This window comes from Theobroma umbraticum, unplaced genomic scaffold, assembly GCF_002168275.2.
Source record: "Theobroma umbraticum cultivar Fairchild unplaced genomic scaffold, ASM216827v3 scaffold_130.0, whole genome shotgun sequence".
NCBI lineage: Eukaryota > Viridiplantae > Streptophyta > Magnoliopsida > Malvales > Malvaceae > Theobroma > Theobroma umbraticum.
Genome location: NW_018397264.1, coordinates 4645280 through 4658977, shown reverse-complemented (window position 1 = coordinate 4658977; position 13698 = coordinate 4645280). Strand labels below are relative to the sequence as shown.

Below are 13698 nucleotides of genomic sequence, written 5' to 3'. Positions count from 1 at the left end.
TCCTAAACCATATTCTAACCAAGTTCCTTTAATTCTAGTCTTTCTCCTTCAAATTACTCCAAAACATATAATGATAATTTGATAAATATTTATGTAATATTTTTAATTTAAAACACATGAGACGTGTTTCATAATACATAAACACATGTATGAATATCTTTTTCTATGATTACAAGTTATTAGTATTTATAACTTCAAAAGTTTTTTTACTCTTCGTGTAAGGCCGTAATTACAATTAAAACTTAAGCAAGTGTTATTCTTTAAAAAAGTTGAAGTTTAAAGTTTAATTTTTCTCTTACTAATTTTATAAATAACATACTAATTTAAAAATAATTAAAATAAAAAAATTGTCTCGCAACAATGTTGCGACAGAATACTAATGTTTTTAATTAAATAAGAAAAATCTTTAATAAGAGGCTTGATTGATAGTTAATTAATTAATTAATTAATTAAGGATAAAGCTAATCAACTGACATTCTCACAGGCTAGCATCGTCTTCGAGCCTATTTCCAAACGTGAACCTCGGCAACCCTCCACAAGGAAAAACAAATTTTAATTAAAAAAAAAATTGATTTACTCAACCTAGACTCTAACCCAATAAATATTCATTAAACAGTTTGTTTAATTATATAATTAAAATACAAATCATTTCGTTTTCTTTGCTAAAACCACAATCCACACTGACACCCAGACAAACCATAGAGCAAATACAGTTACCACAATTTTCTACTGATGATTTAGACACTAATACAACTTTTGTTACTTTAATATATTATCAAATTTAACATTTGAACTTGTTAAATAGAACAGTGTATGAACTGGACCATTCACCAACCCATCTAACATACTGGACCATGGACTGGGCCTTTCAGATGAACCATCTCTGGCCCAATTGAAATCTCCAATCAAATTAATTTCAACCTAAAGATGTAAATAGGTAGAGTATTCCTTATTTTTTAAGTATCCCATATGAAACTGTTTAGCTATTAAGATATTCAAATTTTATTAAAATTAACAAAAAATTACAAAACACTATAAAAAATCAAATACTGATAGTAAAGGATCATCCATTAATTATCCAAATCATTTAAAATACTTGTTAAATTGAAAAAATTGGTAAAAACTTGAAGTGTTTTTCATTCTTTTTTGAGTTCCATGCTTATTAGTAATAAAATTTTACATATTTAAGTTTGCATCATAATCTAATTAATATAAATTAATATTTTATTTTTTAATTTATAAAAAGTAAATTGGTTTGAGATGATAAAAATTGTCTTACTCTAAAGAGTAGAAAAGTTTAAATCTCACAAAATTTAAAATTTTGTAAAATTGTGGATAATCGGGTTCTAGTTTAAAGTATCCTAAAAGTGATATTCGAAACCTCTCTAAATTTATATTTAAGTTTCTATTTCAACTCTTGATGGAGGTTTAAATTTTTAAAATTTAAAATTTAAATAAATACATAAATGGTCTTCCCAACTAAAAATAAAAAAAAATTAAAAACATAAAGAGTTTGGCATCATTTTCTCTTCAATGATCAAGGTACAAAAGATTTGTATTATTTAATTATTCTTTTTGTGTCCGTAAATACTTACTTTGAACACAAATATCTAATAAGCATATTCTTAATTTCGCACTTGTCCAAATTTTTTAATGGGGCATATCCTCCCTATCAATCTTACCTCGTGTCGCGTGCTCAAAGCGTGCGCTTTCTCTCTAAATGCCCGTCAGCTATAAATAAACAAGCATTTAGCTAACAATTTGGAACATCTTTACTTTAGTTGCCGTCTCTCACTCTGTCACTCGTTTTTTTCCCTTTTGGTACGACGGAAATGGAGAATAATACTAATAGCTACGATCAGAAGCCGACCGTGATGGTCACAAACGACGACGGAATCGACGCGCCAGGCCTCCGCTCTCTCGTCCGCGTCCTCGTCTCCTCCAATCGTTTTCGCGTCCTCGTTTGCGCTCCTGATTCGTACGTTACTACTACATTTCCTCAATATTTTCTATATGTACATAACTGTGTAAGTATGTACATGTATATACGTTATATTTGTACGTATATGCGTAGATACTTGGCTGATCGTACTTTTATTTTGAGTTCTGTTCTGTTTTTATTATCACAGTTCAAACTGTTCGATGAAAGTTAGTGGCAGTTTCTGTAAGTAGTGGGATCGTCGTGGTCATTGTTGTATAAAATTTTCCTTGTTTTTTTTCAGGGAGAAATCAGCTGTTAGTCATAGTATCACATGGCGTCACCCTGTTTCTGTAAAGCAAGTAGATATCGATGGAGCAACAGCTTATGCTGTTTCTGGTTTGCTTTTATTTATTTTATTATTGTTTTTCTTACCTTTTATTTCCTAGCAGATAATTGGCAATTTTAATTTCATAAATGTTTAGAAATTTGAGGATGATCATTCCTGAAGTGTAGAACAATGCATTACAATCTTCAGTTTCACCTTGATATTAGTACGTGATAATGAAAGATGTTAGTCAATTTTTAGACATAATTTCAATACTTTATGTTCTCTGCAGGAACTCCAGCAGATTGTACTTCTTTGGGCATCTCAGGAGCACTCTTCCCCTTAGTTCCTGATTTGGTAGTAATCTGGCTATATTGAGTTATACTGTTATAGAAATGTCGCATATTAAATTTATACTACTTTGGATCATGTTCTCCACGATATGCGTATTGACTACAATGTCAAACTCTATTTAGACCTTTCTTTTTTGAGACGATGGGGTTTAGTAACTGCTTTTTTTGAACAAAACCCTTGTATGACCATGTCACAGAAGATTGAGCCCTTTTTTTCCCCAAAAATTTGTTGTTCATCGTGTTTAGATTGTGTTGCTAGTTGTTAACTTTCCTTATTCTATACACAGGTAATCAGTGGCATAAACATGGGTAGCAACTGTGGTTATCACATGTTAGTGATCTTTTTTTTTTCTCTCTATACACCTTCTATATATTAGTTAGCTCATGATTTCATTGCCGTTAGCTGTGTCTTTGTGTCATAGTTGTAAATGCTGCGGCTTAGGTAGTGATTCTATATGGAAAGTCAGTTTTTGCTAATTGCATGACTGATTTAGCCTATTATTGGAATCAGTGTCTATTCTGGCACTGTTGCAGGTGCTCGGGAAGCCTTCTTCAATGATATACCTGCTGTCTCTGTATCATATGACTGGTATGTAGATATATGCCCATGACAATATGCTTGTATGAAAGTATCTTTAAAGTAGTGTGCAGTTTGTTCTCTAGTACCTACATGGTCTTCCTATGTGATTATTCTTGGTATGAAATTTCAGGGTTGGAGGTATCAGCAGTGTTAGTGACTATACCCTTGCTGCTGAGGCTTGCTTGCCAATCTTCAGTGTAATACTAGATGAGATTAGGAATAAAAATTATCCTCTTAGAGGCTTTCTGAATATAGATCTGCCTACAGATGTTGCCAACCACAAGGTAAATTTTATATTAGATTGCCAACATTTGCACAAAATTTCCTAAACTTTTTGTGCATCTAGTCCTGTCTATTACATACTTAACATCTAACCAATTGGCTATCAATTCTGATATGGTTAATCTGCTAGCTGTTTTATGTAGGGCTAGAGTGAAAAGCATTTGATTATTGTCAGCATTTGACAGAAATGCTGTTTGCTCAAAAAGAACTTTTGCTATTTATGCTCACTTTTATCAGTATCTGTCTTGAATTTTATACTTAAGCGTTTTTTTTAATCTCACCAGTCCAGCATTTTAGGCTGGAATTCTACATTATCTGACCATCTTTTCTCTAATGCTTCATGCTTCGTCCTTGCTCTTCACACATGGACATATATTCCTCAAATTTATTTTGCTGTGCTGTAGCTTTGTGAATTAAATTTAGGATTCTCTTTATTATGTCCGATCTCCAGGTGGTTGCAGCTTGAAAACTTGTCGGAATTGGTTAACAAAGTTGCATCTTAAATTTTCTTTTGAAAGGGCCTCACATTTAGCAGGCAAAGGCTGGCTTTGTCTTGTTTTCTTTATGGCTTTCCACTTTCTTGCTGCCACTTAGTTACTACCAAATCTGGTGTATTATCAATTTCTGACCTTGTTCATGGTTGCTGTTGTTGTTTGCTTACAGAATATATGCAAAATTTTCTCTTAGGTTTCTTTGAATTAAAATGACTTAACAAATTCTGTACCATGTACGATAGCAAATTCTTAGGTAAATGGAATCATTAAGGGTTTCATTTCCCGTTTCAATTAGGAAAGGAAGGGCACAGCTAACATATTTGCATGGCAGGCTGATTTTATATCTCAATTATTTTCCCCCTCAATCAACTGCTTGTGGCTTTGTCTGTCTAGATGTCTTAAATTTATCTGGCTCAAGTGATTTTATTTTGGTTTAATCCCCCTGTTCTGAATTTTAGTTTAGAAGATCTCTTAACAATTATTAATTTGCTTTTTGTGCAATACTGTTGTTACTAGCATCTTCTTCATCATATGAATATTAGTAATTCTACCATGCATTTATTCTGGATGTGTTTTAATGATTACTTCGGCTGTTTCTTCTCCCTCAAAAAGGGATATAAGCTGACTAGACAAGGTAAAAGTATATTCAAAATGGGGTGGAGGCAAGTTACTTCTGAAAGGCAAGGAGGAAAGATGTTATCCTCAATGGAAATGGAGACGGATTCGGCTGCAAGGACAGAAACTGATACATCAACAGAAGCAGGAGGACATCTCTTGTTTAAAAGAGAGGTGGTCTTTTATTCTCTTGGTGTATTTGTTTGTATGCATACTATTCTGCTAAGTTGGTTTTCCTCTGATTATGCAATGTTCATTGAACATTTTTGTTTTGCTCGGCTTTCTTCCACATGAAACAATGTAATAAGAAGATGGCTACCTTGAAGAAATTGTTAAAATCTTCTATTTGGATGGTCAGTATGTAGGTAAACGTTATCAAATAGGAAAGTCATTGAAAGCATGTAAATTGAAACCTGGTTCTTCATTACTTCTTGTGAATAAGTTGGGAGCGGAATGCCTCATCTGAGAGTCCGATTGGAAGGGCGTTTATCTCCCAAATCTTGCTTGATTTTGGAATTGCTTGTCAATCTTTGCAGGTAAGAGGAGCCCAAGTTGATGATGCTGATACAGATAAGCAATTTCTTCAGGAAGGATATGTGGGTATCTTTGCTCAACTTGATGCAAATTCTTTTAATTAATACAGCCTCGTAATTGATGTGATACTCAAAATTTCATTTCAGATTACTGTCACTCCTCTTGGAGCCCTCTCTCAGGCAGAGGCTGATTTCCAGTCCTACTTTAAAGAATGGCTACCAAGTGTAGTTCAACGGTTCTCTTCATCAGCGTTATAATGCAGTTGATATCCCTCTGGTGGGTGAAATAATACTGAACATGACTCATTGGTTCTATCTCTCTCGTTTTGCATGTTTGTTGCAAGAATTCCAGTAGTAGGCGATGTGTGCAATCATGCGTAATAACTTCCCTATTCGCTTTTTGGTTATTTCAGGAACTTGCTTAAGGGCCTGATTGGAGAAGGACTTTTGAACTCGACTACTCCTGAAGTGATCCTCCGGGTTCCTCTCCTCCCTTCCGTGCTCCGGATTTACATTGAAATCCTAAGAAGTTCTAATATGATTGAAATCCGAATATTGGATTTCGTTGTTGATGTATGTATCCTCCTGTTAATTGAAGAGCTGGTTTAAATCTGCTTTACCCTAAATAAAAGAAGTTCTAATTTCACCATCATTGGCTTCATTATTGTTCATATTACATCGCTGGCAGAGTCTTGCTTGTTCTCCATTTAAAAATCTATCTTAATTTGGTAATGGAAATAAATTTTAATTGGTGGAGTGCTCTCTAACCTAACTAATTAATTTCATTTAACCTAACTAACAAATGAAATCCCTAGTCCAAATGCACTTTAAGGGTGCATTCCAATCCAAAATTGAACTTTTAGGTTTGAGGCAGTGTAGACTCTTGGCTCACTCTAAAATTCTTCAGGCGGCCTTAACCATAAAACTGTAGCACTGAGACGGATCACGGATCTCACAAATTATCTAAATTTTTATGTAATAGCTGAAATTCTTTTATTTACAGTTAAATTAAGATTTATAAATATTTTAAAAAGAAAATGAAAACTCTAGAATAGGATGGTGATATTCATTCAAATTCCTTTAATGCTGCCAAACAATTTAAGAGGATTAAATATCAGAAAATTCTAAAGTTAGATTACGAACTACCAGTAGCAAAAAGAATGAAAAAAAATAACTGTGGGCGTTCACTCCAAGAAAACTTTATATAACTCATATGATCAGCATGTCTTAAACAAAGCCAACTTTGCCTATAAATTCTGTAAGAATTTAGAGGTGAAGCAGAGACAGTGAAATAACATATGAAATATTTGTCTTGCCCGTGTACTGATGGAAAAGGTTGATTCTTCTAACAGCTTTGAGCAGAGGCCAACTATCTTGATCACCAATGACGATGGAATTGAGGCACCTGGCTTGAAAGCCTTGGTTAGCGTCCTCGTTTCCACCCATCAATTCAACCTTCTTGTCTGCGCCCCTCAACGGTACGTAACGCATGCATGCTAATTTTCTTGGAAAATATTGTCAAATTTATTTATATTTTACAATCAAAATAATTTTGAGAGTAGTACAATTGTGGTGGTGCAGTAATAATTCTCTGTTAATGATGTTATTGCAACAATTGCAGGGAAATGTCAGCTGTTGGTCATAGTATTACATGGCGCCGACCTCTTTCTGTCAAGCAAGTGGATATGGATGGAGCAACAGCTTTTGTGGTTTCTGGTTTGATGCATGATCCCCATGAAATCTACTTCATGGATAAATTTATGTTTCTCTTTTGGAGTTTGAACTAACAGAGGGGACCCACGGTGTTAACACGTGAGGTGTTTGCTTGCATTCTTCAGGAACTCCAGCTGATTGTGCATCTTTGGGTGTCTCCTCAGTGCTCTTTTCTTCAGTTCCTGATTTGGTACTTCCCTGGATTTCGTATGCAGTTATGAAAGACAACGATACTTGCTAGCGTTATCAAAAACACAAATTTACTAAAACTTCATTAAAGTTAGTTCAGTAATCTTGCAAGCTGTTGTAATGCATGTCTAATTTTGCTGGGCAGGTTATCAGCGGCATTAATCAGGGCAGCAACTGTGGTTACCACATGTAAGTAATATGTTCTTTTATTGAATTTTCATGTGGTTATCTGTTATAGTTTATTGAACTAACTTTTCCCTAGTAGTAGCTGTTAAAACAGCTGTGTTCCAGATTTTGTTCTGTCAAATATGATGTTGATTTAGTTGTCTGGCAGGCTTTTCTTCATGACTATACTTACCAAGACTCAATCACTCAAATTGCAGTGTTTATTCTGGTACGGCTGCTGCTGCTCGAGAGGCCTTCCTAAATGGTGTACCAGCCGTCTCGATATCATATGATTAGTATGCAGGCATATCTTGCTTCTATATTACCAGATTAGAAAGAATATTCTGTGCAAAGTTAAAATTTAGTTCAGTGTACCAGCAGAGGCCAAGCAATGGTTGCCAATTCTCAGGATGCATTATCAATCCTGATGCAAAGACCTATTCCACTGGTTCTCTTCACAGTTGGTTTATTTATGAGTGTTAACGATTTAACATATATGGTCTTGGTTCAACCTCCATGTGATACCTTCACAATTATGCTGCCAAATTAAAGCCCAAGACTGGAAATCCTTTCCAACATGTCCTCCTATACATTCTAAGATCTAAATCATTTGCTAGTGATTATTTAAGTTCCTTGTGTCCTTTCCTATTGTAGTTATGGTGGTAAAGGCGGAGGAGAAGCAGCCAAGGTTCTGCTAGTTTCCTTTTATGTATAACCTTCTTACCTGGAATTTGGGATGAGATGAGAGATAAGATTTTCATGGATCAAGTAATTGAAAGAGGAATCATGATCGAACCCGGGGCAATGCAACTCAACCTGCTTCGGAATTATGTCACCAAATTAATCTTTACTAGTTTTCTTTTTTCATCTTTATTTTTCTACTATACACTATAATTTAATCCTTATCAGTGATGTAATCAAGATCCTTGTGTCCTTTTCTGTTGTAGTTACGGTGGGCTTAATTCAGAGCAAATGGAGAAGATGCTAAGGTTGGACTAACTTCTTTCCTTCTCTGTTAATTCTATTTACTTTTTTGAATTGAATGAGATACGAGAAATCTGATTTTTCGTGGACCAAATACTGGCCAGAGAAATCATGACCAAACTTTTGCCCCCCAAGATTAGTGATGACAAAACTGATAGGGTCGCTTGGTTCTGGTAAAAGTCTTGCCTTCTCAAACAGCCAAAGCTTCTCATAAATGTTGGTTACAGCTAACAGAGTTTAGACCACTCTACATTTTACCTAAAATTTTTTCATTAGCATTCTAACTCCCAGTCTCTTTCTATCTCAATATTACAATGAGCTAAATATGGCTATTTCCGGTAGAATTTCGTTAACTATTTCTTTTCTTCCACTAAATATTGTATTTTGGGCACTCAAGGCTTGATGCTAAAGCCAAGACTCAAGACTATGCATCTGCTGCTAAGACTTGCTTGCCAATAATCAGCGCAATACTAGTTGAGATCAAGAATCAGACTTATCCTCAAGGATTCTTTTTGAATATAGACCTGCCAAGAGATCTTGCTAATCATAAGGTAAATTTCTTATTAGTGACTGGTTTATTTCATGCCAGTATTCTTATCAAGTAGAGGTAATGTTCTCAGTATTTCAGCCCATTTGGCAACATCCTTCATCGAATTGTTTTCTGCCACGTCTTATAATCCTACATCACACTGCTTTCCTCTGAAATCCATCTTGCTTACAAGCTTGCCTTCATATATTCATCTTCTGGCCCTTCCTGGAAAGTTTCAGCAAGTTCTGAAGTTCTGTAATTTTCAGTACATGCATTTTATATATGGTTCTTTCCTTTATCAGCTTATATATGTGTGAATTGATTGGTTTTCTAAATCTCAAGCTTATGTTTTTTCCTCAAAGAATGTCTTCAGTTCTCTCCAAAGATAGTTTCAACCCATATAGGTAATAAAAATTTGTGAACTAGCCATGAGGTGAGTTAACGCTGCTGTGCCATCAGTTACCCTGCATTTCAAGTGGCTGCAGCCAGCAGGAAACTAGATGACATAGCTGGGAAGGTGATCCAATAACTTATAATTTTGATTATTGAAGTTTAATTTTCAAACCTTATCATCATAAAGGAGTTAAAAATCATGAATCTTGGATCTTTCTAATAACGAAATCAAATGATACATCTAGTTTTATTTTGAGGATGTTGCCATTCATCTTTCACAATGTCGTGATGATATTCCTTGACTTGTTTCATCTTGCCTCCAAAAGGGGTATAAACTGACTAAACAGGGTAAAAGTATGCTGAAGATAGGATGGAGGCAAATTACTTCTAATGTTCAAGGAGGAAAATCATCATCAACAGTGTTGGAAACCGATGCATCATCTTTATCGCAAGAGAACCTTTTATTCGGTAGAGAAGTGAGTTCCTTCCCATATTATTATGCAATTATAATATCTGTAAACATTGAGACCCCTAGACGCAATCAAAACTGAGAATTCAGTATGCCATCCTCTAAAGTCTTGCTTGAATGAACATTGGCTCTTTTAATATTTTTCCATGATTAAGTGTTCATCCATAACCAGTTCTCTTTTTCAATTCATACAGTTGAGGGGATTCAAAGTTGACAAGGATGAATCAGATCAAAAGTGTCTTCAGGAAGGATACGTATGTATTACTTTACTTCATAGAATTGATCAAAAACGGATAGTGCCTCCTGGTTTTTCATTGATGGTTAAATTACATTTCAGATAACCATCACTCCTCTTGGTGCCCTCACTCATCCAGACAATGATTGCCAAGCATACTTTAAAGATTGGCTCCCGAAAGTGGCTCAGCAAATGTGTTACAGGGACGATTAAGGCTTGGGGAATGAATGATAATGACTAATAACTTCAATAAGTTGGCTTTTTAAACTTCATAATGCTTCAATTCTCAATTCCATTGCTAGCTTTGTCCTGTACTTGTTTCATGTCTTAATTGTTGCCCTGATCATCGCCTTGTGAGCTTAAGAGAAAGAGAAGCGAACAGTGCTAAAGTTATTAAATCATTTCTATTCGTAATCCCATTCTGGATAGCAATAATTACATTGATACGGATAAAGTTGTACATGTTTAAAGCAAGCGTGCTACTTTGTAAAGACACTTGCGGTTGTACTTACACGTATGATAGCTTTACGAGCCAATAGGAGAAATTGACATCATTGCCTGACCAGACTTATGCCCCAAGCAATTTGGAAATCTTAGAAATTCCTTTGATTATGCAAAAAAGGAGTTGATAATGCATTACACAGGTGTGCTATGGTTTTTAATGGATAGCTGAGTTGTTTATGTCATCATTTCCAATTTTGGAGGAGAATTATAAGCAACGATGCTGCATTGTTATCTGCCTTGGTTATGGGAAAATGATAAGTTCTGCACTACTTCTAGGCTGATTGAATGAGCTTCCAGGGCTGAAACAATTGCTAAAAATGATCTCCTAGATTCCCCCTTGGCATCATGTCTTAATTAATATACTGCTGGGATTTTAGAACAATTACTCTTCTTCCCCAATTAGAACACAAAAGACAAAAGACCTTTAATGGTGCTGTAAAATTATGGGAAACCATCATTTAATCCATTAAGCATCTATGGGATCAGTTTGAAATTAGCTATTGTGCTTGTTTGGACTTATTCACATCTCCTGTTTAATGAATAGTTGTCAGTGCTCCCAAGTGTTCTTATTCTGTCAGACTTATGCTCTGAACCAGACATCAGATAAGACAGAAAATTAACATTTATTTGTAGCAAATCATTTTATTTTTGGGTGCTTATGGCTGTTGCACCCCCACTAAACAGCTGATTTATTTGCCAAATCATAACATATTTAAAGAAGCGGTCATTTAGATCAGCAATAGAACTTATTTCTCCAGTGATAACTAACAGGTCAACAACACTCATCGATCAGTCCATTTGTGAACAATTGAGGTGAAAAGAGAAATTTTCACCCGCTCTTTACTCCTCCTTAAAATAAGAAGGAGAGGTAAAAAAAAGAAAAATAAAATAAAATTTTGCTGTTGGATAACTTTGTTCATTTGTATGTTAAATCTGACCCAAGATTGATCACCTAGGGTTTCATGGGATGAAATCAAACTTGTTTTACTCCCAAGGTTTTAATTTGAAAAGGATATCTTTGATTAAATTATAATATCCTGTTACATAGATATTGTAGTCTACCAATTTACATACAAAATCAGCCCATGCTCGTACTTTACACCAATTGTTTAAGGTCAAATAAAGGCATGGAAATTCATGTAGGTTATCACATCCATTCAAAATTCTCCCAAGTCAACTTCAGAGGGATACGAAAACAAGAAATAAACTGCCATCCCCCAACTGCTGAAAAGTGACAAGGCAACAATAGGAAGCCACATTTTAAGTAAAGAAAAGAACAACCTTTTGCTTTCCCCAGAGCTTGTCAACTATAATCATTAAGTTTAACGAAATTTGTCGATAATTAAGGGGATTAAGGGCCAATTTCAGAAATTAAATTTGATTAACCTTATGTAAAAGGTGAAGTAAGAAAAAAAGGAACAAAAAAGTATGACTCATATTCTGGTATCTGATGCATTTCCAAAAGGGAAGTTGAGAATAAAAGAGACAAAGTAAAAACTGTTTCATAGAGTATAAAACATCATAAATATTTTATGTACAGGAGTGGAGTAACTCTCAGTATTGTTGCTTTAGAAAGTCGACCCCTCAGAAGGGCCTTCACTGTTTAGCGGGCAAGGAAGATGCATTCGACTCCACCAATATTGACCATAACACTTGCACATCTTCATAGGGGCAGGATTTGACATCCTCATACAAAATGTATATCCCTCTTCCTGAGAAATTCCAAACAAAAGTTTTCAGCCTAAGAAGATTGAAAAAAGAAAAAGATAAAAAGGAGAAAGTTCAATACTGATGAGCAAATGCAGAGCAGCTTAGCTGGAAAAGAATGTTGATGTATGAATGAGTAGCAAACATATTTGGTACATAGTTCAAAGTCATCTCATTCTTGAAACCATCCCAACAATGAAGAAAAGGTAAAGGCAAAGATGCATTGAAGCAGAGTTTGGTTCAATTTGGAATGCTTTTCCCAAGATTGTTAATGAAAGTGAACAGGCATTGGCGCCATTGGTGAGAAGTCTGTACTGAATTTAAAACCATGAAAAGAAAGAAAGATAAAGATAAACAGAAAACAAAAGAAAAAAAAAAAAAGGAAAGAAAGAAAAGAAGGGAAGGGAAGGGAAGGGCAGGCTGCAAACTTAGCATGCGTATGAGTTGGAAAGAAGAGAAATGATGAAAACGCAGTGAGTATAGGCAACATACTCTTCTTTTGAGCTGAATGTAAACGGAACCACAGTTTCTTCAATGGAGAGAGGAGGGATTGCAGCCACCCCATTTGGAGAAGAGGGTGTGGCTCATGTAGGTGAAAAAGTGGGAGCAAAAAATAAGACAACAGAAGAACTGTTGTCTTTGCTTAGACAAGCAGGATGAAGTCTGTGCCAACAACTTGTTTTTTCCTCTTAAAAATTGGTACCTTTTATTGAAAACATTTTTGCATTCACTTGCTTGCCAAATCATGCACATCACATTTTGCTCTTGGTGCAGTGTCATTGTCAAAACCCTTTTTCCCTTGCAGAAGAAGAAGCCACCCCACCAATCAGCTGTGATTTTCACACTTCTGCACAATTCTTTTTTGCCACATTTTTTCTTCTCACTAACTTCCCTTAACCCTCAAGCCTTTTTCCAGTTTCCTACACTAGAGCATCATTTTCAGCAAATAAGTTTTTGGACATAGGCAGCAATCCTACTCTGATGGGGTTTCTTCCTTTTTTTGGCCTTTTCTGGGCAGCTCTTGTGTTCTAAGCAAACCAAAAAAATAAATAAATAAACTTCAGATAAGAAGTCTCCTACAAGTGTCTCCCTCCCATAAGACACCTGTTCTATGGGTGCCTTCAAAGTGTCACGGCGGCATGGCTTGCTGACCCAGAAATTGGACTGATCAATCATTATTAGAAAGAACCAAGAATTGAATGCACTCTGTGCCTTTTAATTTCTTTTATTAAATACAAACTCTTGATCAAGCTTGAGGCTAAAGCTTGGTTATAGTAGCAGCAGAAATTATTATACCAGTTAGCAGTTTTATTTCTCTCTCATCTTTAATTATATAGGAATTTCTCTCATAAATTTGTAAAGGACGATCTCATGCATCATTTTTTAACGCAAAAATAATATATCTATTAACCCAAAAAAAAAACATAAATAAGACTACCTGCAATGGCAGTTTAAGCACGTGTCACCTTGTAGTATTAATGCAAAGTTTAGTTCATTTTCATAATTTATCCTTCCATAAGGTACAAGTTATTTTGTTCAACAAACCGTAGAAGCTTCTCTCTTTCAATTTGTTAATTCCTATAACTTTCATATAAAAGAATTGGGTCCAATTTTTAATTATTTCTAAATATTTTAACTAGGAAGAAGATTAATTAAATCACAACAACCAAAATGATTAATAATTTATGAAACAGCTTAGATACAAAT

The 13698-nt window shown here is 34.9% G+C and overlaps 2 protein-coding genes across 2 annotated transcripts; both read left to right on the top strand.

The window, feature by feature from the left end:
- The first annotated feature begins 1749 nt into the window (after positions 1 to 1749).
- On the top strand, positions 1750 to 5752 carry LOC110422210 (Survival protein SurE-like phosphatase/nucleotidase). Its single transcript, XM_021436035.2, has 10 exons — positions 1750 to 1978; positions 2223 to 2317; positions 2539 to 2603; positions 2887 to 2930; positions 3111 to 3188; positions 3310 to 3463; positions 4568 to 4744; positions 5107 to 5166; positions 5251 to 5380; positions 5517 to 5752. Exons 1-9 carry the CDS (start codon positions 1833 to 1835, stop codon positions 5359 to 5361), a joined length of 930 nt encoding a protein of 309 aa, XP_021291710.1. The 5' UTR covers positions 1750 to 1832; the 3' UTR covers positions 5362 to 5380; positions 5517 to 5752.
- Positions 5753 to 6316: 564 nt separating this feature from the next.
- LOC110421810 (uncharacterized) lies at positions 6317 to 10307 on the top strand. Its single transcript, XM_021435485.1, has 10 exons — positions 6317 to 6581; positions 6725 to 6819; positions 6942 to 7006; positions 7151 to 7194; positions 7389 to 7466; positions 8118 to 8159; positions 8552 to 8705; positions 9403 to 9552; positions 9740 to 9799; positions 9883 to 10307. The coding sequence occupies exons 1-10, from the start codon at positions 6430 to 6432 to the stop codon at positions 9991 to 9993; spliced, it is 951 nt and encodes a 316-aa protein (XP_021291160.1). The 5' UTR covers positions 6317 to 6429; the 3' UTR covers positions 9994 to 10307.
- Positions 10308 to 13698: the final 3391 nt, after the last annotated feature.